Source organism: Chelmon rostratus, chromosome 15 (assembly GCF_017976325.1).
Source record: "Chelmon rostratus isolate fCheRos1 chromosome 15, fCheRos1.pri, whole genome shotgun sequence".
Taxonomy (NCBI): domain Eukaryota; kingdom Metazoa; phylum Chordata; class Actinopteri; order Chaetodontiformes; family Chaetodontidae; genus Chelmon; species Chelmon rostratus.
Genome location: NC_055672.1, coordinates 8,586,123 through 8,612,327, shown reverse-complemented (window position 1 = coordinate 8,612,327; position 26,205 = coordinate 8,586,123). Strand labels below are relative to the sequence as shown.

Here is a 26,205-nt window from a genome sequence, read left to right as displayed (position 1 = left end):
TTGAATGGACACGTATAGATGCCTCATGCATCATCCCACATGCTTTTATGATTGAAATTAGTTTCTCTGTCCTCACTCAGTCTGTCAAAATCTTCTTCTTTTGTCACGTCTTTATTCCAGCTCATGTCAAAGAGTGAGCAGGCGAGTGCTGGGTCACTAGGCTATGCAATCTTATAATAAGATCCCAATGCAGTGCAATATAATCTGTTAAATGTTAAATATATAATACCTTGTTTTTCTGTACATGAGTATTGGGTCAAACGCTCCAAAACCAGACCTTGAAATGTGTTTTTCCATTGCTTTTCATCAATCCGAATGAGTCACAGGCTTTGCATTGATCATTGCAGTCATTTTGCTGTCTGCTTTAGCCTTGTCTCTTTCTCTGAGGAGAAGATCATGATCAGCAAGGTGGAGGAATGGCCTCTCGGGGGTAATGAGTGACATGGGGTCTCTGACAGGGTAGGTGTGTAAATATAGGCCTGCCAGCCACACACACACACAGATTGCTTAGGAGGTGGTTAAGGTTATTCCTACAAGAGGAAATTGGATCCTGATTACAGATTGGTGTCAGTGTGGTTTAACCTGAGGTTTGATTTCATCTTTATTGAACAGAGGTGACAGAAGGAGATTGGCAGAATAGATTAGCAGCAGCACATGAAAGGGAAAAGTCTTGTATTGACAAAAGCAACCCTCCATTACTGGAAGTTAAGAGTATAATATTATGCTTTAGACAGTGCAACGTCCTTACATTACAGTTCCAGATTCACAGTTTCTTTCAGCGATATGTGGTGAGTTCTCAGCCTGATTCTGACTCATCCAAATGACTCATTAATGGGTCAGAAGTATAATATATTTAACTGAAAAAGACTTCATTTGCACAAAATAGACCATATTAAAATTTGAAATCGATCCGTTTGGAAGGGAAATAAGTTTGACGTCCTTTCAGCCACCAGATGACTTTATCAAATATGTGCCATGAAATGCAAACCCACCTTTCCCCACCCTCATCATGTCACCTCCCTTCCAGTGATCATCCAGAGATACAAAGGTGCTGAGCAGTGTCACCCGTGTCAAAAATGGCCATGAATATTTCAGAGGCTGGCTGATGTCAACAGCAGCCGTTTAGCGCCTTTAAAGAGGGACAGGACGCCTCCAGACCCTCCACACGTCCAGGGAGCCTCCTGACCACCCGCTCATTTCCGCCCGCCCAAGTGCTCCTTGTGTTTCAGCACCATGGTCAGCGCCCGAGCTTTTCTCCTCGCGGCCACCTGCTGCTGCGCCTACCTGTGGCTCGCCCGTGCGGAGGACTCCTCCCTGGAGACGCGCTCCTTGGATTTCCCGCTGAAGACCCAACAGGAGAAAGACCTGGTGAGAGACTGCAGAGGAGACATGTGTGAAGTGTGAAGCAGTCATGGCAACCTTTTGTGGCATAATTTGTTGTATGACAGGAGAAATTTAATTTGTAGACTTATTTTCTCTTGCAGATCGACGCTTTGCAAGAAGTTTTGGAGAAGCTGAGGAGCAAAGAGATGCCCTTAGAGAAAAAGCTCGGCTGGCTGCCTTCGGTATGTACATTTAACTAGAAATAATAAAAGAGGTGATGATTTATCGATCCACCTGATGGGAAATTCGGGTTACAGCAGCACAAAGACAGAAACCTAAAGGGAATAAATTATTAATGTATATGAAATATGAATAGAATTAAATAGAAATTATACAAGAACAATTTGACACAAAACGCTAAATAACAAGCAATAGCCCCCACACACAGTTAGTGTTGTACTTGAACTACCAGTGCAATGTTTTCTGGATTTATACTATCTAGAAATATGTTAAAATAGATTCATTTTTATGTATGTATATAATTTTAATTGTGATTTCTCAGAGTTTCTGAGGTTTGGGGTGATTTAGGAAACTGGAATCAAAGCGTCATTTTCTAACGTTTGAAATGCTGTTCTCTGATCAGGTAAGCGAGCCTACAACCTACACCCGCATTTTCAAGCACCCGTGTTGTTTTTATCATTGCAGTGTGACGCAGGGGAGCCGTGCGCCGTGCGTAAAGGCGCGCGGATTGGCACGCTGTGCAGCTGTCCGCGAGGGACCTCCTGTAACTTCTACGTTCTCAAATGTTTGTGAAAGAAACGGTGGTGCAAGAAAACACAGGAGAGAGTTTGTAACAAGTTTGTAACAAAATAAAAATGTCACTCGTGATTTCTTTTATATTCTTGGACCGGAAAGTCTTTGGATATTGGTTTTGAATAGATTTGAAGGTCCGTGTCCATCTGTCCCTCCCCCAGTGTTTGTGATCGTGGGAGGTATTTGTGCAGGACTGTGGCATTTTGCGACAGACTTTGAATGTAGTTTTTGTCATAAATCCTTGTTTTTCTTTATCATTTGTCGTTGTTGTTCCTGTTATGTGGGGGAGATAGTAAAGCTATCAGTTTCTAGACACATTTGTAAGACAAGGAGGTCAATAAATCAACTAAATTATAATCAAGTGTCTGTGTATCTGTTGCACTTTTATTAAAACATATGCAGCATCATAAAAACAATAGATCACCTCACTGTAGCAGCTGAGTTTTTGTCATTTTACCTCAAACTTGTTGGTAACTTGCGTTTGATTAAAACCACTAAACTAACACTGAGCGGACAACAATAAAGAGAAACATATTGATCCCTCTTTGCCGAGTGTCATCAATAATTCATCCCCTTGCTACACTTTCGCTAATGCGCGGCTGCAGTCCGGCGCAGCAGCTCTCATCTCTCGCTGATAAAAGGCGCTGTCAGGCGTTTTCAATGACATCACACCCCAGCTGCAACTTTCCAACATGGCGTCCAGCCGGGTGCCGGAGAGGGAGGTCCAGGAGGAGCCGAGGCGCGCCGCGACCGCAGACCTCCGCTTCTCCCAGCACAAATACTCCCTGCTCATCATCATCGGACGGACCGCTCGCCTCGGACAGACGGCGCACATCAGCGGGGAGATTGAGCGAGGTACGTTCATGTCAAGAAGCCTCTTCCAGCCACCGTCCGGCGCTTTGCTTTGCTCTGCATGCGCGCAAAAAGCCAGACGCCCGCGAGTTCTCGTCGCCTAAATAATCAGCGACGATGCTACGCTGACCCCAATGCGGTGTTTATGTAATTCTATCCACCCTACTGACCGAAGATGCGTCATCTGGCGGTGCTCCACCATCAGCATCACCTCATCCCTCTGGGCGCGTTAGGATTAAAAGCGGTCTGGAGCGGGCCATCCGTCTTTTGCTTCAGTGTGTCTTTATGCAAAGAGAAGATGTTGCATCTGGGTTTGTTGATATTCAGCCAACACATCGCCACTTGTAAACGATGTGTGTGTTTATGCACAGCTGTGGAGGCTGTACGGCTGTACACGTTACATGGCATCATATCATAGTTCGGTGCAGTAGGCGTGTTGCTGCCAGAGTGCAGCTATGAGGCACGTTTGAGTCAAAAACAAACAAAAAAAAAAGAAAGAAAGAAAGTGCAGAAAGGCTGTGACTGGATGAGGCGACAGAAACACAGATTCAGACATTATTTACAGACAGGATGCAAAAGGCCTTTCAATATTTCATCACTGTCTGCTGAAAACCACGCAGCCTCCTCCAACATGTCAGCCTGTCACGAGGGAAGAGAGGCAGCCTAGTTTTCAGCTGTTAGACGAGAATTTTCCAAGTATCCCAAAGTGCTTTTAAACGTATGAGTGTGAGAAGCAGAAATCTGAAGGCTTTTCTCACTGTCATGCTTTTTCTCTCTCTGACTGGCCGCTTTATGACACATGCACAACATAACTGCTCTGCCATGAATACTGCTTTTAGGAAGCTGATATGTTTTTTGTTTATTATTTATTTACTGCATTCTTTGTCTCCCTCTTTTCCATTTTCCTTCAAGTGCATACACCTGTTTGAACAAAGTATATTCAGGATATCTCACCTTGTCTTGTGAGGGGGCCAAATATGAGCCCCCATTCACTGAAAAACAAAATCTTTGAATGATGACTATGGCTACTGTTGTAATTGTGCAGGTCTATAGTTCACTTAAACACCAGCTAATTGATGATTTGCTGTTAAAAACAGAACCCTATTAACAATATTTAAGCATTTTATTGATTTTAATTGTCCTGTAGTCACAAATGTAATTTGAATGAATACACATCCGCCATTGAATATCAAGAAATCATGTGTATGTTGTTTATGACCGCTGATGTCGCCCCACGTGACCATACGTATGTCTGTTATGTCTGCAGGTATTCGGTCGTGGGACGTCGACTTAAAATCCTGTAACCTGAACCTCTATCTCCAAGAATTTCTCTCCCATCACACGGCGTCTTTCAAGGGCACAGGTAAGTCGCTGTTTGGGTCTGACTCCTCGTCCAAACCGTCTGACACTGCTTCGTGCAGAAAGCCCCGTTCCCACGGCAACCCCGCCGGTTTGGCTGGTCAGGGGTCAAGGAGGAAGGAAGGAAGGAAGGTGCAGGAGCAGTCGGGCGATTGTTGAACATGGGTGGGACCTTTTGGATAGAAAACAACAGAGACCTGCAGCCGTGCTGTGCCACCTCTCTGCCTGCATGTGTTGCAGCGGTTTAGTACGCTGACAACAGACGCAGACAGACATCAGTCAGACAGTCGGGTTCCAGCTGAGCTGTGAAGTGAGGCGATGAACACAGGCAAGAACAGACACAGCTCTGTGTGGGGAGGACAAAATGGCAGCCGGAAAGGCGTCCTGCATGCTGTGAATGCTCCTGTAGTGAATTCTCTTTTGATAAATGATAGAGGTTACATGTTATTCTGGACATCTGGCTTGTAAAATGAAGGAATTTGACATTTTGTAAGAGGTGGAAGGTGAGAGAAAGAGAGCTGACTTGAGGGAAGAGTTCAACATTTTGGGAAATGCACTTGCTCACTTTCTTATAAGAGTGAGATGACAAGATTGACGCCTTCATGGTAAATAAGCAGCTGCAGCGAAAAGCTTGGCTCTGTCCAAAGCTGGGTTTAAGCAGCAAGTTGTGGTTTTACAGTTAACTGGACGGTGGATTTCTTTGTATGGATCCAACAAATCCCCTCCCCTCCCCTCATATTTGCAGCCTTTATGCTAAGCTAAGATAATAAACTGCAGGCTGTAGCTTCATATTGAAGGTGCAGGCATGAGAGATGTATTGATCTTCTCACCTAAGTCTTGGCAAGAGAGATGATCAATCTATTTCTATCACAAAGATACTTCACATTTGAATGTGGGAAATGTTTTTCAGTGCAGTAGCCAATGAGGAGTGGCCTTAGTTTTGTTCCTAACTTGACCTGAAGACAAAGAAACTTTTGTTCTTGTTTGGGTTGTTATTTTCCAGTCGGCTGTGTCCGCCTCTGTATCCTCAAAGCTCTGCTCAGACTGGGATTTCACTGCAGACTGAGTTAACTTGGCATCTCATCCTCAGACAGTCCCTCCGGCTCAGCTGCTCAACTCTTCTTCCTTCCTCTTCTTCGCTCAGTATCCCACTTCACTTTCACGTTGACCTCTTTGAGTTCCCCTCCTATTTGCTTCTGGCCTCTCGCTCGCTGCTCAGATCTGTTCGCTACCTCCCTCAGCTCTGACTTTCCCCGTCTCCTGTTTGCTTCTCCTTGGCTGGCTGCCTGTCTGTCCTCTTTCTATTCTTTGTTCTTCCCTCTTCAGGGCAGAAGTGTCTGCGCCACAGTACCAGAGTGTTGGACACTCAGGTGCTGATCAGTCCATCTCAGGAACAGGTTCGTTCAGAGGTGAGGGGGCAAATCCCGGGTCCTTCACCGAGCTCTTGGGAGATAGCTGACCAATAAGCAGGTGTTATACTGATGAAGTGGTGCAAGTATTCTGATACTAATTCATTTGTATCTCAGTTTTTCAGTTCTCTGGAGCAAAGCATTATTGTTTTATTGTCCATTTTAATTCATTTTAGACTGAAATTTGACATAATTATGATCATAATTTTCATAGTATTACAGTATCATGCAAATATACTGAAGTATTTTCATATGATTATAATAAGGGCACAGCAAATATCTTATTTGTATTTATTTTAATTCATCTGATGATTATTTACAGATCAATAAATTATTTAAAAAATCATATTTATATTAATAATTATTTACATTAATTTAACTTATGTCCCAAAGCTCAGTCTTCAAATGGCTTGTTTTGTCCAAATGCTGATATTTAATTTACAGTGACATAAAGCAGAGAAAAGCAGAGGAAGCAGAGAAAGTAGTCACATTTAAGGAGCTGTTGTCTCCAAATGGTTAAATTTATTTGCTTGAAAAGAGTACAAGTCAAGTCAAGTACATTTATGCTGATAAACCTCAAAAAACCTCTTATGGACAGTATCAGTATACAATGACTATGTATTAGTGTATTAGTAGAGGATGTATTGGCATACTATGTGTCATTCTTTGATTCTTCTCTTTCTGTTTCTTTTGTCTCTCACGCTGTCCTTTCACTCTGGATTATGGGGGAATAATCTTTCCATCTGTGGCTCGGTCAGGTGTTCGCTCTGCTGTCCAGGGAATCGGCCTATAAGCTGTTGATCTTGGCCGGTCAGAGTGAGGAGGAAAGTGGAGACGTGCTGTTTCACAGAGGCCTGTTCTCACCACACCAACTGAAACAAATACTAACAGAGCAGGTACGACACCGTCTCTCTCTGACCTTTATTTCTTTGCCGATAAGAAATGTTCAGTAATCTTGGACAGAAATCTAGAAAATCTAGAAATATGGGCTTGAATTAACAGTTATTTTCACAATAGCTCTCTGCAATCAAGGAATCTTTTTGATTGTTTGGGCAATTAAATGACAGAAATAGAAATAAAGAAGTATCCTTGGTCAAGATACTGAACCCTAAATAGCTCCCGATGCTGTACCTGTGTGAGTGTGTTAATGCTCGTAATGAGCAGGTGGCCTAGCTACCATTGTGTGAATGGGTGAATGCAGACTTGTATTGTAAAATCGCTTTGAGTATGTAAAAATATAAAAATACAGTCTAGTCCAAAACAGCCACAATTTCCCAAAGCTGGATGTGACATTTTCAAATTGCTGGTTTGGTCTGACCAAGAGTCCAAAACGGTCCAAAAAAGATTTTTACATCTCATAAAATGCAAAAGAGAGAAAAGTCGCAAATCCTCAGAATTAAGGAGCAATCATTGATAGATTATCTACATTTTCCCAGTTTATTACCTCTGAGTGAATTGTCTCTTTTACAATTCTGGACACACTATGCCATGCAGACACTCTATCTGTGAAAATATAACACTGGTGAGACTAATTAATCAGTTGGTCTCTAAAGTATTGTAAAACATGCAGTAGTGTAAAAGAACACAAATCTGTTGGCTGTATGCTGAGAAGATGCTCTGTCTGAAGTTCATAGATCAAGAGAGCTCTGCCTGCTCCTCCACGCTCAGTCTGACCCTCAGCTGTCCCAACATCGGCCAGTGGAGGAAGACTCTCCTGGAAAACAAGCCTCTGCAGGGTCCTTTCACGCTGCACATCAACCCCCCGGAGGTGCTGCCCGCCATGGAGGCCCTGGGGGAATTCACCTCCCTGATCTCTGGCACCCTTTCCCCTCCATCTTCCTTCGACCTCCTGCCTCCTCCCACCACCGTGGGCTTCCTCAAGCTGTCCCGCCCCTGCTGCTACGTGTTCCCCGCCGGCCGCGGTGACTGTGCCTTTTTTGCCGTTAACGGGTTCACGGTGCTGGTGGACGGCGGCTCGGACTCCCAGGCCTGTTTCTGGAAACTGGTCCGCCACCTCGACCGAGTTGATGCGGTGTTGTTGACTCACGTTGGGACAGAGAACCTCCCCGGGGTCAACGCCTTCCTGGAGAGGAAGGTGGCGGAGTTGGAGCTTAGTTCTGATATCAAAGGTAAGAAGTCAAGTCAATTCATACAGGCCAAAATCACAAATTTGCCTCAATCGGTTCATCATACATCACCCTCTATCCTTAGACCCTTGATTGAAATAAGGTAAATTCCTCTTAAAAACCTAACAGAGGAAAAAGGTAGAAACCTCAGGAAGAGCAACAGAGGAGAGATCCCTTTCCCCAAGTGCGGTGATGTTTATGATCTTCCTGCAGGAAGATGATACAGTGACAAAGGGATTTCTCTGTAGTCCTCTTTACTTGTTTCATGTTCAAATATCCATATCAAATGTCTTATCTTCTTTTGTCTGAACAGATGACTTGTCGAAGAGGCTCATCTCCCCAGAGCTTGGAGTTGTGTTCTTTAACGCCCCCAGCAGGTTGCAGGTGGCAGAACAGCCTTGTGAGTGATGCATTAAAGCCTACCCTGGTACAGCACTCAATAAGACAATATGACTGAGCGTGGAATATGAGCTCCTATTAATCAAACTCATGTATATTAACATTTGTATTGCAATATGTTGGAAGATGCACAAGGGACTTCACTTCATTCATTCAGCCTGAAGCTGTGCTCATGATAGTCAGTTTCTGTTTGGAACAAGGGGAATTTATTTGTTCCGTTTTCAGTCAACACAAAAGCTGCAGTAGTGGTTGTTTGGAGCCATTAACCAAATGTTTTTCATAAGAATTGAGTTGTTACTTCTGTAAGTCGAGGTACAACAGCCTGTGCAGCTGTGTCAATCACAGTTTGGCCATTTTTCTGTCGCTATTTTTCATGATTGTAGCTTGGGTGCTGGTCATCTGTGCAGGAAGATGAACTTGTCAGAATTCCAAGTCAGAAACTCGTTCAAGTTCGAGTTCACCGACATAAACACACCAGACATCACAGCAATGTGATGGCGCATTAATCACGCCTAAAAGGCTTTGACTTCACCAGCTTGTCCTTGAGCATGTGCTAGTAAAGAAAAGGAGACTCATTAATTGAAATACTAGAATACTAGAATACTCAACTTGTGCTCAAAAACCCAACAGAGTACCTTCACCTGATTGTTCCCTTGTCATGACTCCAGCTGGATTTCTAATGTGAGTAATTGCTTTGAAGTAAAGTTATCATTCTTCTCATGTCAGGTGTGGACAATGTAGTGAAGAGCACACACCAGGCGGCTCTCGCCCTGCAGTTGTTGAAGAAGTTAGACATCAGGCCACAGCCATTGTTTCGACCACAAGGGGTCCCCATTGAGCCGCTAACCCTGTTCCAGAAGATGGGAGTGGGACAGTTGGATTTATACATCCTGAACCCTGGCAAAAACAGTCAGGAGTACCAGACATTCATGCAAAACTGGCCCGATGCGGTGTCATCAGCATCCAAATCCCAAAGCCTCCCTCTCACCGCCCTGGCCTCAGTGTCTGCCCTGCTTGTGTGGCACCCAGCGTGTCCCCAGGAGAAGGTGGTCAGGGTTCTGTTCCCTGGTGTTACCCCACAGGCAAAGCTGCTGCAGGGGCTGGAGAAGCTGAAGGGGCTGGCCTTCCTCCAAAAACCCACGGTGACCACCGGGGACCTGGAGAGGCTTGGGGAGGATAGGAAGACCATGAGGACAGAGAGCCAGGACAGTGGCAGGTCTCAAGGGAAGGAGTCAGCACCCAAACATGGAAAAGATCGGGGAGTTAAAGAGGAGGGTAAGGACGTACTGGTAAGGGAAAAAGGAAGAGTATTAAACGGAGTTGCTGCTGATAAGAACAGAATCAAAGAGACCGGTGTAAAACAAAAAGCAGCATCGTCAGAGAAGAATACTCCAAAGAAAGGAGGAGGGAAGGATGGCAAAAAGGAGGAGAAGCCTGGCAATAAAGAGGAGAACGGTGTTATGAGGAATGATCAGGGGAAAAAGGATGTCCTCCCTCCCAAATCAAAGAATGAAAATAAAACTAAACTCAAAAAAGAGGCAAAGAATGACTCTAAAACAGGGGCGAAGAAATCAAGAAAACCATCAGGGAAGGAAGCAAATAATGGCAAGAAGGTGCACGCAAACGCTGAACTGCCAAATAACAACTCAACAAAACCCGATTCTGGGACTGTGTTAGAAATCTCAGAGCCAGAGGGCCAGAATCAAAAAATGGAGAAAGAGTCTGACGAGAACCCTTGTGGCTCCAAAATGTCTACCCCTGAGGATATGACGGCTGACTTTCTCCGGCTCCGGGAGGAAACTGAAGCCGTGGTGGAAACTGCTGATAAAGGAAAGCAGGAAAGTAGTGAGTCAGGAAATGAAAAGAGCCTCGGAGGCCTGAGCAAAGAGAGATGTAATGAAGCTGCTGATACGCTGGGGGAAGAAGCAGCAGGTGGCGCAGAAATAATGGGAGGAGAGAGTGGTGATAATGGAGCGCAAGATAAGGCTTGGACTGGAGAGAAAGCTGATGCTGTCCTGCAGAAAGACCATCCTGGAAATGCTTCTAAACCAGCAAAAGTTGTAGGATTTCCATGTCCCTTGAACAAGGCGCCAAAGAAAGACCTAACAGTCCAGCTGGACCTAACCCCGACTGAGTACACTCTCCTGGATGGGGCTTTGAGAAACAGCCCTCCTTCGCGATCCTCTCCAGAGAACCAGGCCCCAGTCAGCCCTGACGAAGAGACCGTAGAGCCTGCCTCCCCTGATTCACGGCCCAACAGTGCAGGCCACACTCCTTACTGTCTGTCCCCAGATGACGTGTGGTGCAACAGGGCCACTCTCAGCAGGTTACAGGCCCAGATGGGTCACTCTGAGTCAGCTGATGTCAACCAGACAAATGGGTCATCCAAGCAAAGTGAGGGGCAGCCTAAAACCACTCCAGAGAGCCACGGAAACCACAGAGAGAAGCATCTAAGTTTCCTGTCTTTGGGTACATTTAAAGATGGATCTTCAGACCCTTCTCCGTCTGTTGCTACCACCACCACTACACACTCCATTCCAGCAGAGGTGAGTTCGCCTCAGTCCACAGAAGTCGATGAATCACTGTCCATGTCCTTAGAGCAGGGACCGACCACTGTGAGCCAAAGAGAGGGGGACGACAGCGTTCATCACTCCAACTCCAATGGAGGCCACTTTGTGGGGATGTCTTTACCAATGAAGAAGCCTCCAAGATCTTTAGGGCAGGGTTCAGAGATGGGCCGGCCTCCAGCTCCGAACACACTTTATTTTGAGGAGTCAGCTCACGATGTGGATCTGTGTCTGGTTTCCCCCTGTGAGTTCAAGCATTACAAACCACCTGATTCCAGCTCAGGTGCGAGCGAGTCCTCCAGAGGAGCCTTTGCTCCACATCATCACGGCAACAACAACAACAACCCCAAGGACACGTCGCCCAGCGAGTCAAACGCCCCCGTGTGCACGGAGGACTGCCCGTCCACCACAGCAGATGGCGCTTTGGACTCAGATGAGGACGAGTCATGTAGTGAGCCATCTAACTCCCCCCATGACCTCCGCACCAGCCAGGCTCTGCCCCAGGACCCTCCTCCAGCCCCTCTCAGGGACAGTCCGCCCCTGCCCCCACATCCTGACGCCTCCATGCCCGTTCCTCAGTCTGACTCCGATGCACATGGAAAGGGAGCAAAAGCCACGGGCACGCGAGGCAAAAAAACACCAGCGGTGAGTTAATTTTATCAGCATAGAAGAAAATGTCACATATTTGCCAAGTTATTATGATTTTAAGGATAAAATTATCTTTTTTAATAGCAGGTCACTGAGGCCTCCCAAAGATCAGGAAAAAGCAGGACTGGGAGCCAAAGTGGAGTCACAAAAGGGAATGTCTCCTCTACTCGTACAGCTTCCTCCAGCCCCCGTTCAGCACCAGCAAAATCCTCACCCAGTCCAGGTATGAGGAGTAAATGATATGAAATACTTTAAATTTCTCTGATCTTAATTTTTAAACTCACACTCTCTCCTGTCACAGGCTTGAAGTCTACCTCTGCTGGGGAAGTCAGCGTGTATGTGGACTTGGCCTATATTCCCTCTGGAGCCTCCTCTGCGACAGTCAGTGTGGATTTCTTCAGATGCATTCGCTCCTCCTGTTACATCGTCAGCGGGGACAGTCCAGAGAGAGAAGAGCTCCTGAGGCATACGCTGGACTCACTACTGGACAGCAAGACGTCCTGGCCTGACGCTATGCAGGTAGGAGAATATACACAGTTAGATTCATGCATATTGAAACATACATTACGTGATATTGGTGGTTATAAAACGGAAAGGTGAATTCTGGCAATCTGATTGGCTGTTAACTGTGATATAATGAGCATATATCACGCCTACCGTTCTAAAAAGCCTTATCACAGCAGATCACTCCGCTTTGGGGAAGCAACAATACCTCTTCAATGCTGTCATTATTGTCAGATGGGTCGTATTATTATATTAGATTGTAAAATCCTGCACTCTGCGTCAATGAGTAATTAGGAGTCACATCGCGATCGAATTGATAGTTTACAATTCTTCACATTATTTACTAACGAAATAACGTAAATGTAAATAACGTAATTTGGCGCTTTTAAAGTCATGATATTCATTGAGGTTTTGGGTGGATTCTTCCGGACCACTCACTCATAGTTAACTGCGGGGGGCCTCGCATGTTTACGTTACGGGGCTGATTGACAGAGAAGCAACAACGTCTCCATGACAACAAACTGTTAGATAGCAAAAAGTTGTTGTTTTGACAGCGTTAACAAATAGACTAAATTAGTTGAATTCACATGTTTAAGCTTAACTTTCACCTCCAGATAGGGTTAACAAGGGTAGAGTTGATCAGTGACTTTCTCCAGAAAAAAAGGCGAGTAATACACGTCAAACAGAGCTAACGTACGGAGAGGTGGGACTACTTTTTTCACAGAGGGGCTATTTTATTAGATAATATGTAATTCTATTTAATTAAAAACTACATTAAAGTTATTGTGTATTCTTCTTTACATATTGCCATTATTGGTAACCGTTTTATAAAAGCAATACATCACTCCAGTCCGTGATATGTGCTCATTATATCACAGCTGAGGGGCGTTCTTCGGCCCGATGCGAAGCGTGTCGTGATGTATTGCTTAATTGACTTATATAAGCCCTCCTGAAGAAATCAACCCTGTGAGATATGATTTATGGGACACCTTCCAACCAATCAGGAAGGAGTCAGAAACGCTGCGAACCAGCTAGTGGTTTTTTAGACTAGTCGATGAAGTTGTTTTTAAGTAGTGGCAAAACAGCAAATTCCTCTTTCTTGATCCAAAAGACAACTTAAACCTAGGCCCTATTTTGGTATCTAAATGACTAATGAGTAGAAAAAGTTTTGGAACCGGTTCAGTCGGTTGCCTCAGCCAGCAGCCACAAAATGGGCTGCAATGTAACACAGGAGTTGCTGGTCTGCCTCCATCACTCGGTTTGTTTGTAATGTTGTGTGGCTTTGGTGTTTTTAAAGTTTTAGTTTGGATCCAAACTAACGTGGCAAAAACAAACACTTTAATTGGACATATTTTGATGGGTGCATTTGCCCACAAGGATTCTGCTGCAGTCACTGCAGCCTGTTTCGCAGCAGCCGACTGAGGTGGTCTACTGCAGCAATGCCAAAACTTTTTGTACCTATTAGTCATTTCGACCGCAAAATATGAAAAAATAGTGCTCAGGTTTAGATACCTGAATTATCTTTTAATCTTGATGGGAAACAAACTGTATGGCTGCAACCACATGCAGCAAACCAGTAGATCCTGAAGCATGTAAATCTATCAGGGGAATATGTTTGTAAGGAAACTGGCTTGAAACCTGACACCAAATTGCATCCCCTGCATGACTCTCTTCAAATGATAAAAACATATTTTAACATGTGCAAATCCAAAGTTAACAAGTTGGAAACTGCACCACAGATACTGAGGATCGACTGAAAGTGCTGGCGGTCAAATGTAAGCAACTCTGCGGATAATTTCCCTCTTTTATTCCCCCATCCTTTTCTCTTTACCTCCAGGTGACAGTGATCCCTACCTTTGAGTCTGTACCGATGCAGGAGTGGTACCAGCAGACCCTGGACAGACAGAAGGAGCTGGGCATCACCGTGCTGGGATCCAACAGTACTGTCGCCATGCAGGACGAGACCTTTCCTGCCTGCAAGATAGAGTTTTAAGGCAGATGTTGGGATGCAGCAATGGAGGCTGGATGGTGAATATGAGCTGAAGTATGGAAATGTGTGTGTGAGACAGAAAAAAAGAGACAGCATGACAGGAATGACAGAAATACAGAGTTTATGCGGAAATAAAGGAGTTATATGGTCACTTTCTGCACAAACACAACCAAGTTGGTAATGACGTGGGATGTTCACCCCATCCCCTCCAGGTTAATCACTTCTTTGTGGGCTACTTTTGCACCAAAAGCCCTCGTTTCTCTTTATCCGAGGAGAACACATTCCTGTGGGGAGTATTGCATGATATTTTTTCACCCATGACCCTGCGCAAACAGGAGAGGAGATCACACTGGCTGCAAGAGAAGCATGTCGGGCTGCAAACATGTGGATCCACATGAAAGCTGATGTGGTAGATTAGTTGATATAGTTACATACATGTGGTCAAAGGCGCTATGTGTAGGCGTGTTTTCTTAATACATTATACAGCTGTGCTATGTTTAAGTTTTCATTTTGCTGCTTCTAATGCAGCATTTTTATCACACTTATTTACAAAAGGAATTCAATTCATCAGATCAAACTACCCCAGATTCTCCCAAATGGCAAGAGTGTGCAAATTTTGGTTTATGAAAGCATAGGTTGAGTTTCTCTTATTTACTAATTAGAAGATGTTTGTATCATAAAGAGAGTCTTACAGCGTACCTTTAATGAAATCTCATTCACAGTGCGTGCTCAGGTGTTTGTTGTGTGCGCTGTACGCAGACACGAGGTGAGCCGTTTTGTATGCTTGAAAAAAGCGTTGCGCCACCGTGGCTTCACCTCGAGTTCTCAGAAAATATTCTGACCTGATGTGACGTATCTGACGTTAGTGAGTGATAATCGCCCGCTAAATCTGCGATGACTGAGTCTGAGCGTGCAAAGACAAATCTGTCAGCAGGGATTAGAGTATCAGATTAAATGAAATAGCATTACGGCAATCATCCTATTGAGTGTAGTCATTAATTGTAATCCATTACAAGTGCTTAAAATCATACTGATCAGGAATCAGACAGCAGATGCTTTTGTAGAAATAGATGTTCACTTGTTATCTTACTCAAAAAAAAACACATAAAGTGATGTAATGTATTTGGATTGTGGATATGATGGATATGATCATGTTGTTTAAAATCATGGCGTAGTTACAGTGGACGGCAGCGACTTTCCAAGTTTTCTTTGTAATTATCGGCAAAGCAGTGTACAACTCATTGCACCGTTTAATTCATAGCATAACAGCAAATTGACTAATTAAGAGTACTTCAAGGAAATTCCTCTGGTTCCACTCTGAACTCACCTAACTGAACAAACTCATTAGTACCAAATTACATGCATTTCAGGAAGTTATGAACAAATTACAGCTCTGTAAGATAAAGCAAAGTAATTGCCGATATGTGATGTAACAGATTACACTGTAATCTCTCCAGACCTGTCTGTTTGTCCATCGTTTTCCTCCTTATTTAGGTTTGTCTCAGTCTGGATGTCCCGGAATGAATGTTATGTCATTCTGGCGAGGTGTAAATAAATCGTGACTGATTATCTCTGTTGCTGTTCTGCCTTTAAAGGATCAGTTCACACAAACGTGAATGTGACATACGGAGTTTCCTCAATACCAAAGCATGAGATTGCAAAGACACCACTAACCATTCCCCCCTCCGTCTGAATGCTGCCTCCAAATACAGAAACAATGTCCTTTTGGTTCAGTCTCTCTAAATGATGAAGTATTTTGTACTAATGTCAATGCACTGTTTAAGTTATATCAGCAGACTTGTTTTATTTTGTGTGATCATCTCTCCTCTCTTTTAACCACCTTTTGAAACTGTGTTTAAGTCACATATGTCGCCCAACCCAAATTCATTACAAGTCTTTTTTCTACAAAAAGCTGCCCGGCGACATGATTTATTGGAGCTGAACTAGATCTGTAATCATGAGTACAAATGACTTGAACCTCACAGTGGCCAAGTGAATTATAACTATGTGTATGTGTCCCGCATGTATAAAATACTGTATGTCTGTATGTTATTCCATTCATGATATTCATGAAGACAGAGAGCAAAGCACTGTGGGAGAGCGGGATGAAAATGTGTGGGTTGTTGTGGGGCCGGGAGAAGTGTGTTAATAAAGAATGTGCATCACCATTCAGAAGTGTCTGCGGAGAGTTGTGGAAGCGCAGAGTCTACAGCAATGCTGCTGTGTGAACCGTGAATGTAATCATGAAGTTAAACCTCTTGTTGTTTGACACATTTTCTTTAAAATTTACTGCTGGTGCTGAGTTTCATTCCAACAAAAGATGCTCCTTTTAAGAATCTAGACTGCACTGTAGCCTGTTCACCTTCATGATCAACGTGACAAGTAGCAACATGTGGTCACAGAAGAGTGCTGCCTGGATATACAGCGTACTGAAAATGCAGTATACATATATAGTACATACTGCATGGGACTGCTGGAGTACGCAGCATGTAGTACATGTTGCATACAGCGTTGGTTGGTAGTATGTGGTAAGCAGTTCCTCAGACTGATCTTACCTGCTCTGGTTAATACACCTGGTGCTCAGCTGTAAACACAATACTCCCCCTAGTGGTCAAATAAGACAGTACATAGAAACGACTCCCACAAAGAATAAAACTGCGTGAGACACAAAGGGCAGTTCAGATATCAGCCAGATCCTTTCTCTGTGTTGACCTTTTTAGACCTGCAGCACTAGCTATTCAAAACATTTTAACAAATGATAAAACCAAAAGTGTTTAATCAAGTACTGCTTATACTTCAGTATTTTCATTTAAGGCTGCCAACACTTCTATATTTGCCAAGCAGGAATCTGAATGCAGGATTTTTACTTGTCATGCAGTATTTATCCATTGTGGTATTGTTGCTTTTTTAAATCCGATAATCTGATGGTGAAAATAGGTTAAAACTAATTTGTCACATTAACACAACTCATGGATATATTATAATAAAAGTTAAGAGTTTTCAGCATTTTATATTGAAAACTTCAAACACCTCAGACTCCATGACAGCGTCCCTCCTCACAGATCAGTCCAGAGGGTTTAGTGTGAGCACACTTTCACTTTTGCTTTGACCTGAACGGGCAAGCACGCCGGTCTGATCCACAGCGGTCTGCTGCGTCTACAGCTACGAGCCCCCACCTGCAGGTAAGTCTGACCATGTTAACCTATGTGCTGCTAATCGGTTATCTGTCCACCATTTGTGATTTTATTTATTTATTTATTGCTGTTTGTTGAGCTAAAGGGTTACTTTCGCTTTCTGTTTGAGGGTTAGAACATTTCGCACACATGCAAAATAACTTTTTTTTTTTTTTTTTTTTTGCTTTTTAAAGAAAGGAAAGTTTGCTTTACCGGAGGACTATTTCAATATTAAATCATATCCCACTGCTGTTGTCCAGTACACCATGCTTTACTCACCAGAGGCTGCCGTTGCCTTCACCGGGGCGGTGCTTGAGGCTCATTCCGGTTTATTTATTTTAGCACCTTGATCCGGGATTGAGATATCACCATTGATGCCATGTGTACGAAACTTTACAACCAATATTTTCTTCAAAAATACTCTTTACATTGTCCTTATTTTATATTAAAAACCATATAAACTGTTCTCATCATTCCCTTACAAAGCTCTTTCTTCTTAACCCATCAATGGGAAAGGATTAATTATTTAGATTGCTTTAAAAAAACCTCCATCTTTTAGTATTTACAAGTAAGCCAAGTCCATCTATGTTTGGACTTAATACATCCATCCAAGATCCACACTTCACATAGTGTCTGATCATGGTGCTGCACCCTCTGGTCTGTCTGGACAGCCTGTCCTCCATCATGCCTGTGATCACGTCCAGCCTGTCTGAAGACCAGCAGAAGAAGCTGCTCTCCCTCCTCGGTCATGTCAGACTCCACCTGCTCTACAAGGCCAGCGTGCACGGCTTCACCGCTGCTGCTTTCCACAGCCGCTGCGACTTGCAGGGACCCACGGTCATTGTGGCCTACAACGCCGCCGGGTTCGTCTTCGGGGCTTACACCTCTAAGGACTACGCCCAGAGGGGAGAGGGGGTTGTTGACGGGGAGGCCTTCCTCTACAGCATCGGTGCAGAGGGGAACAACCCGCTGAGGGTGGCAGGTATCAGCGGACAGTCTGCTTTCACAGATGGGGCTACTGGTCCGAATTATGGCGCTCTGGTGTTCCTGCATGAGGACAAGCCCGAGTTCCAGTCCAACCCAGGGACAGGCTTCCACTTCCAGGCTGCAGCCATGCACGGAGACGACTTGACACTGACTGAGTTTGAAGTGTATCGAGCTGAAAGTGAGTGACAAGAAGCACTTTCTCCTATCCAATAGAGTCAATAGAGTCTAAGTTGACTAAAATATGCAAGTAAATTGACTTGAATGATATATGCAATCATGTTACAATGAATTGATTTTCCACATGCAGGCTTGGGAGACCTCCTGGCCAAACCCTGGAGGAACATCCAGTGGACTGCTGAGTACGTAGAGTCAACAACAGGGTTGATCAACTCATTCAAAAGTTGTGACTCAAGCACACGGTACAACTATTTTAGTATCCAAACGTGAACAAAACTCTACGTTAAACATATCCATGCCTTGTTTCTGTTCTTTGCAGGAGGAGGCAGCAGTTGATGAGGACCATTCAGGTCTATCAGCCTGACATCAATGCGGTTTGCCAAGCCCGGGTGCTGCTGCTGGGCCCCGTCGGAGCCGGCAAATCCAGCTTCTTCAACTCCATCAACTCAGCATTTAGAGGCAACATGACGTCCCAGGCCATCGCTGGTACAGCAGACAAGAGTGTGACCACTCAGGTAGCGGCACAAGTTTTTCTCTATGTGATGCTCTGATGTGTTGAAGATGAAGTTAGTCCCTTTTGTTTTGCTGCAGCCTAACTATGAAAGTCAGATGCAACCGGGGCTAAGAGCATTGCACTTTTTAGTCCAATATTTTTGTACGATAGCGAATTACTGGTTAATTTTCAGATTAAGATTAAAAAATTAAAAAGATTAAAATGCACCAATAACACACTTCCCCTATAAACCTTTCAGATGTTTTCATTTAAATAACTGCAGAAATTGCTAAAGTACAGGACAGAAATATGAATACAAATGTGTCTGTCAGAGCTTTGTTTTTTCTTTTAATCTCTCCCAATAATCATCTCAGGACCCCTCAGATTTTCCTGGTGACCCTTTGGAGGGGCCCGAGGCCTAGGTTGAAAAAAGGTTGTGGGCGCAAACTAGCTAACTATGTATAAAGCAGTTAAAACTCGCTTCTCCAGCGGGATTTTGAACACAGGACTTGTACATTTACATTAAATGCACTCTGAATACTTCTTCCACCACTGGTTGTATGAGGTTTCCATTCCGTGTCTGCTGTTAATATGAGTATCACACTGATTTCTCATGCTCCAACTATACAGTTTGTCCCATTAAATTACAGTTCATGTCTCCTCTGTAGTTCCGCACCTACACCATCAAGGCAGGCAAAGGTGGTGGAGCTCTTCCTCTGATCCTGTGCGACACAATGGGGCTGGAGGAGAAGCCTGATGCTGGTTTGGACATTGAGGACATAGTCAGCATCTACAAGGGTCACGTAAAGGATCGCTGCCAGGTCTCCGACAAACCAACATGATTGCCTACATGTCCATGTAACCGCCTTAGTGGTAAGAGTGCAGTTTATTGAGCGATTACTAACAGGTGAATCTGCTTCATTTGTTCCTCAGTTCAGCCCCTCCGCCCCTCTCCAGGCGGATGCTCCCGGCTACAGGAAGAACGTGACTCTGAACGACGTGATTCACTGTGTGGTTTATGTGGTCGACACCTGCAAGGCCTCGCTCCTCTCCCAAAAAATGCTGGACAAGTTCACTGCCATCCGGAAAAAGACCAACCAGCTGGGTTAGCAGTGTAATAATCTAATTTTCAGAATGATCCCACTGTTTCATGATGCATGTCTTCATATTTTTTTGTATTTTTATTGTATACTGTATATATAGTAGTATTGGAAGTAATAGTACTTTGTGACACCAGCTGATGCCTGCACATGTCTGCCTTTTCACATGAATGTTTATTTTGCTGCTGTAATGACTCTATTTCCTCCCAGGGGTCAGTAAACGTCCACTCTACCTTATCTTTTCATTGGTTCCCAACCTGGGGGTCTGTCCCCATTATGGGTCACCAAAGCTTCACAGGGGTCCGAAGGACTTCTTGATTTTAAGGGGTGTGAGAAAACTCGTTTTAGGAATAGACAGCAGGCCTATATCTCAGCATTTCATTGATTTCTGTGAAGGAAATGAAATCTTATTATTTCAGATATACTCCCACAGGATAAAGGCACAGTGAAGACCTGAACACAAGCTTTAACCTCAGAGCCTTCACTCTCTGCTAAATAGCCTCATAGCCCATCAGAAAGGGACACAGTCAAAAGAACCAAAGAGTTAAGAGAACAATGAGCAAGCACTGGCGAGAGAAAAACACTGAATTTGTCAAAAAAGAACTGATTAAGAAGCTCCGATGTATAAATATAAGAAAAACCCACCTCTGATCTGCTCAAAATTCATCCAAATCGCATAACACAAACTTCCTGTTCAATATTTGGATTTTTCGTACAGTTTATCAGTCGGAAATATCAATGAAATACGTCACTTAGTTGTCGTCAGTTTACCCAGTGACAGAGAAGGGGTCCCTTAAGGATTAAAGCTGGGAACCGTTGTGTCTTTTCTAACCTCTCTCTACTTCTGCTCCCTCGCAGGACTTCCTCAGATTCTGCTGATGACCAGAGTAGACGAGGCCTGTCCCCTGGTGGCGAAGGACTTAAAGAACGTTTACCGCAGCGTTTACATCCAGAGGAAGGTAACGTCCGACCTCCTGAGGATCCTCGTGTGAAGAAGTCACGCTGGGAGCGATGAGCCGTAATCAGTGCGGCGGCAGCTTGTTTTGTGGCCGATGCTGATGACCTGTGTGCGTTTCTGTCTTCCAGGCCCGGGAGCTGAGTGAGTCTCTGGGCATCCCCTTGTCCTGTGTGCTGCCGGTGAAGAACTACAGCGGTGAGCTGGACCTGGACCAGGACACTGACATACTGCTGTTCAGTGCTGTGGAGCAGATGCTGAACTACGCAGACAACTTCTTTGAGAACCAAGAGGTGAATGATGATCTGGAGCTCTACAGGTCCATCGATGGTCCCCGACCAGTTTTTTCAGAACAAACATGTGAACATCGCTTTGTTTGAAAGAACATCAGCCTTTCCAAAACCTCATTACCTCAAAACAAAGAGTGAACTGATCAGATTTACACACATAAAGGTTTAGTCATTTCTAAGGAGCTGTTTTTATTCACCACATCAGCAACTACAGACAAATGTCTCACTGACGTATGATCATCCCTAACACTTTTTACATTTCTTTCATCACCAGATGGAGTAAAGATCATGTGATGTGATCAAAAGCACCAGAAGTGCTAATGACGTGACCTTTGACGTGACGTTCATAGAATAAAGTACTTAAACCAACATGGATGAGAAGTCCTAAAACCCCTCAGACAAACATGGACTAACTCCAGCTGCTGATGAAGCTCACGCAAAGTGATCGAAAGCTCTAGAACGGCTACTAAATAAACCTTGAAATGAGATTTGTTTTGTCAGACATCTTGAAACTGACCATGTCCGTGCCTTTTGCTTTAATCTATCAACATCTGGGTGAACTGACCCACTTTTCTTTCAAAGTTGATGCACGTGACCACTGTTTTCACTTGAATTCACTTTTAATGCACTTGCTTAAGGTTTCTGATTAACGTGCACATGCAATGAAGCCCGTTGTTACACACTCTTTTGCTGATGTTGTTATCATTCTGCGGCCACAAAGTGGAAATAAACGGATAAAAAGCTTGAACGTGTGTGATTGTTTTCAAACTCCTGCGACTTTCAGTTAGTCAGACTTTTCCTTCCACTGGCAGCCGCTAGATGTCAGTCATAGTTTCATAAGCGCCGCTGTTGTGTTATGAAAACTCGGGCTGTTATGAACAGATGAGGAGCTCCTGTTTCACGTCTGCATCTGCCTCCAAAAACACATTGAAGAAGTTGGCCTTTATCGCTGAGTTCTCTTGCGATCGTATGTTTTTGTCAGATCAATAAGTCAGAATGACGAAGCAGATGAGCTCTCGTGTCGTGCACAATTACCGTTTCGTGCAGCCGCACAATCAAACCTGTCCACATGACGGAGAAAGACGTTGGATTTTCTTCGCAGCCAATTGCAATACCCGTGTGGTTTCGGTGCCGCCCTCCTGCGCCGCGGTATAAAGAGTGTCGCAACGTTGCCAACAACAAACGCTGCTGCAGAACCTGGACGCGCAGAGGCAGGGTTCAAGCCTCCGGACGGTCATCACGGTTAATTTGGGATTTGCAAACATGATTCCAGAGGAAAGCTTTGGATCCATCGAGAACAGGTGAGATTTCTCACTCGTTGTTTCTTTGTCAGATTGAGCGGCTTGTTTTGTGGCTGTCTGAGCCATGTGGATGGGAGTCATGAGGCGGACAGGAATGCCTCTCGGCCTTTGACCCTTGCGTTGCCTAAACTGATGAGGTCAGTGAAGTAAAAGCGCAGTTTGTGAGCTTGGACTTGCGACTCTATCCGGCTGTAGTGCAGAAGTATTCAGCATGTCGACGGAACTGCTGCCATCTTTTTTTAACATTCAAAAGTTGAAAGTTTGACAACATAGAGGCATAACACAAGGGGAAAAGATGATGCATAAGCCAAATTTGAGTTTAAAAAGTCATGTACTCTTAGTCCAAATTTAGGACTCGTTGCGCAACACTGTGCGTGCATGCTGCACAGCCTGCAGGAAGACCATGTGTGGACCACACAGTCAGTATGTGTTTATATGAGGCTTGAAGTCCCTCTTTACTGAGTCACAATCATCCACATGATTCATAAGTTGTGAAACTGTGACTGGAGGATTTATAAATATCTTCTGATGTCTTTAATCTGACTTTATTTAGAGGTATTTTAGCAACTTTTCATGAAATTGTTGTAATATAATAATGCAAGCTTTTATGAAAGGACTGCAGCAGGTGTATGACAGGACTAGAGTTGATTTGAAGGTTGATTGTTCTTTGTTTCCCTCTCAGGATGCAGGCTGTAGGTCTGGCTCTGGAGGAGTTGCTGGTGACAGCTCAGAAGCAAGACTGCCTGACCGTTGGCATCTATGAATCAGCCAAACTTCTCAATGCGTGAGTTGAATCTATTAAGTTTGGCTTCACCTACGTATCCTGCTACGGACGCACAAGCGCTGGCTTCTCTTACGCTTCAGAAAATAGCTTCTATCCCACACATGCGGGCGTCTTTAACTCATTTTCCCTCTCCCCCTCAGGGACCCAGACAGTGTGGTCCTGTGCGTTCTGGCAGCCGACGATGCGGACGATGTGGCGCTGCAGATCCACTTCACCCTGCTGCAGTCCTTCTGCTGCGACAGCGGCCTTCCCATCCTGCGAGTCTCGGGAGCTCAGCGGCTCCAGCAGCTGCTCGGTGCGGCGGATACCAACAGAAACCAGGAGGAGCACAGAGACCTCCACTGCATGCTGGTTACGGTAAGTTGACTCAACACAGCAGCCCTCTCTTATGTAACTGCAGGGCCAAAGTGGAGATGTATTATTACAGATTATTTTCATGCTGTAGCTAAAATGTTGCTTCACACTCTTGACAGCATCTGAGTGAACTTTTATTTGACTTTCTGAAACTTTTCTATATCTCACAATTTCCTTGTGATTTGGTTTTATGCTGTGCAAAAGCTTTCTGCCAGCCGAATTCACCTTTTAAAGCCTGAACATGAATTTGATGTTGTGTTTGTGTCCCGTGCAGAACCCCCAGGCTGACCACTGCAGGCTGCAAGAGGTGGGGACCTACTGCCAGGAGAGCCGGCGCCTTGACCAGTGGGTGCCTGAACTGGTCCTGCAGGAACGCTGAAGGGTCTTGAACCCACGTACATGAACAAAAACAGGAGCTTTCTGGGTCCAGATACTCATGAACTGTTGTTGCTCATGCAGGGATGGCCTGGATCGGACTGGGCCAGGCTATCCTGACTGAAGACCAGCAGGAGCCAGGGATTCCCCTTCAGTGACTGGTGAAACAGCCAAAGTGGGGACTGGTTTACACAATCTGCGTTGTACAAAAGATACAAACAGACAATCAGATTCCCACTCAGACCACACGGTTTTTACATTGTCACTCAAACTAGATCCAAGCTTCTATTTTGTGCTTCTGTTCGGCTACTTACAATGTTTATGGGGTTCGACAATCAAAAAGACGAGTAGTAGCATTGGCAGAAACCTGTCCCACACCCCAGCTCATACCTGGAAAACCTGTGTGTTTTCTACGGACCAGACAGGAATGCTGTAATGAAACTACGCTCAACATTCCTGTGTATTCTGACATGGGAGAGTCCTTGGAGAGAAGGTGTGTGTGTGAATGTGTGGCATGCATGTATAATACTTGGGTCTTTTCTTAGAAAAGGCTGGGCATGCGGCACGTGCATTCTTGAAATGAGCAGCCGAACCTGTGGAGGAATCGTCACCATGGAAACTGAGAAGGAAATGATGTTCGAGTTAAAAGTCACAAAGGATTTATTGGCCAAAAGAAGAGCGGAACGGGGCGCCGAACGTGATGCTTCTGGCCAGAGGAGGCTACAGAATGAGCAGTATAATGAAGTGCGTCCGATCTGATGAATGAAGCGGCTGCAAATGCTCATTGTGCTGCAAAAGAAACCACAGTCGATATCTACGTGCCTTCAACAGTGCTGCTGTTTTGATAAAATGCTGTTAAACTAATATGAACAGTGCTGCACCAGTAATTTATTGTATCAGTTGTTTGTATAGCTACGTATTTATGGTCTAATTTTGTGCTGTTAACTAAGTCAATAAATTATTGTATTCATATTTGACTGAATGCTTTGCTTTGCTTTATCAAAAGGTTTGCATGCAGATTTCAAAACAAAAGCCATGTGTGCGTAATGGAACAGGAACTACAATGGCTGAGTCGTGCAACCATAGTTTACGTTTGGGCTGAAGTCATGGAAAAAAATATGCACACTTGGGGCACGGTCTTTGTCAGAAGCCTTACAGCTTCCTCGTAGTAAACAGAAGACAGAGTGGGAAACTTGGGTGGAGACAGAAACTCTTTGTGTTTGGAACAAACAGGCAAAACAAGCTGATGCAGATCTGCGGTCTCCGCAAATCGAGCAAGGAGGGAAATGCTGCAGGAAAGATGCAGAACTTTGATTTAATTGCTCCCGAGCACTTTGCATTCTAGTTTTTGTAATGTTTATGATCATATCATGCAGCTAAGCTTGCAGATGCATGTTCCTGAGGGCCGACAGCCAAAGCATTAGACCATTAACTCTGATGTAACCCCACCCTTGCCACGCTATGTTCACATGATCCGGTAGCAAGATGTTCCTGCAGCACAGTGCAAGCGGTATTTATCCTCCCCTCTGCTCTCCTTTCACTCTGTTTTGCTCCCCACTCCACCCTTTGCTCTCACATGTCTGCTCACAGCTCAGGCTGAGCAGCAGAAGAGAGGGAACATTCAGGCACATGGACCTCCCATTTGTTTACCATCGACTGGACAGGGGCGTGGCAGACGACGGGATCTGCGCTCCGATTGGCTGTTGTTCACCCACCCTAAATATGATTGGCTTTGACTTGCAGAGGGGTTGGGGGGGCAACGGTTTGAAACTCGGAGGAGACTCGTGACTGTTGAAGCAGTGCTTCAAAGGGCACAGAGACGGGCTGAGACAGAGGATATCTAACAATGACATTCCTGCTAAATGACCCAAATGGGAGGCTTTAGCTAGGTCTTTGTTTACTCTGTGCAGCAAGTTTTCATCTTAGTACCGCACACCATGTACCTGTTAGGCTAGAGAGCGTGTGTGCACATGTGCATTGTGTATCTTTGCAATCAGTGTGAGAAAAAGCCACAGAAACTACATTCAGTAAACAGCAGCTAATAATTAACAAAAGCGGGAGCCTACAGCGATGCTTGCAGGCAGCTTTGCGTGCACGTACGTATGCAGCATTCATGTCATATCAGAGTTATATTAATTATGAGTTTGCCACTTGTAAACGGCATTCATGTCAATTTCCAAGTCGTGATTACAACTGGGATTTTTCTCCCGTGTATCTGACTCGGCG

The 26,205-nt window shown here is 44.5% G+C and overlaps 4 protein-coding genes and 1 long non-coding RNA gene across 7 annotated transcripts; 4 read left to right on the top strand and 1 right to left on the bottom strand.

Annotated features, from left to right (window-relative positions):
- Positions 1-1,233: 1,233 nt before the first annotated feature.
- On the top strand, positions 1,234-2,136 carry LOC121618845 (cocaine- and amphetamine-regulated transcript protein-like). Its single transcript, XM_041954473.1, has 3 exons — positions 1,234-1,368; positions 1,485-1,565; positions 2,029-2,136. Exons 1-3 carry the CDS (start codon positions 1,234-1,236, stop codon positions 2,134-2,136), a joined length of 324 nt encoding a protein of 107 aa, XP_041810407.1.
- Positions 2,137-6,215: 4,079 nt separating this feature from the next.
- LOC121618965 lies at positions 6,216-17,475 on the bottom strand. Of its 2 annotated transcripts, none has more exons than XR_006007455.1 (4): positions 17,443-17,475; positions 13,855-13,974; positions 11,781-12,007; positions 6,216-7,839 (listed from the first exon to the last, which is right to left on the bottom strand). It is a non-coding gene; the product is annotated as an uncharacterized LOC121618965 (long non-coding RNA). The 2 variants fall into 2 exon arrangements; XR_006007454.1 differs by having other exon boundaries at positions 11,811-12,007.
- LOC121618963 (microtubule-associated protein 1S-like) lies at positions 7,319-16,127 on the top strand. The gene is made up of 7 exons (XM_041954621.1): positions 7,319-7,885; positions 8,012-8,020; positions 8,196-8,282; positions 8,987-11,493; positions 11,581-11,719; positions 11,798-12,015; positions 13,838-16,127. The coding sequence occupies exons 1-7, from the start codon at positions 7,369-7,371 to the stop codon at positions 13,991-13,993; spliced, it is 3,633 nt and encodes a 1,210-aa protein (XP_041810555.1). The 5' UTR covers positions 7,319-7,368; the 3' UTR covers positions 13,994-16,127.
- On the top strand, positions 17,047-21,903 carry LOC121618961 (interferon-induced protein 44-like). Of its 2 annotated transcripts, XM_041954619.1 has the most exons (9): positions 17,047-17,172; positions 17,835-18,328; positions 18,458-18,509; positions 18,647-18,842; positions 19,489-19,641; positions 19,754-19,925; positions 20,779-20,879; positions 21,007-21,168; positions 21,440-21,903. In XM_041954619.1, exons 2-9 carry the CDS (start codon positions 17,848-17,850, stop codon positions 21,446-21,448), a joined length of 1,326 nt encoding a protein of 441 aa, XP_041810553.1. In that variant the 5' UTR covers positions 17,047-17,172; positions 17,835-17,847; the 3' UTR covers positions 21,449-21,903. The 2 variants fall into 2 exon arrangements, with proteins under 2 accessions (XP_041810553.1, XP_041810552.1); XM_041954618.1 differs by having other exon boundaries at positions 21,007-21,903.
- Positions 21,904-22,359: 456 nt separating this feature from the next.
- Positions 22,360-24,951, top strand: LOC121618962 (growth arrest and DNA damage-inducible protein GADD45 beta-like). The gene is made up of 4 exons (XM_041954620.1): positions 22,360-22,466; positions 23,149-23,250; positions 23,391-23,607; positions 23,879-24,951. Exons 1-4 carry the CDS (start codon positions 22,429-22,431, stop codon positions 23,981-23,983), a joined length of 462 nt encoding a protein of 153 aa, XP_041810554.1. The 5' UTR covers positions 22,360-22,428; the 3' UTR covers positions 23,984-24,951.
- The last annotated feature ends 1,254 nt before the right edge of the window (positions 24,952-26,205 follow it).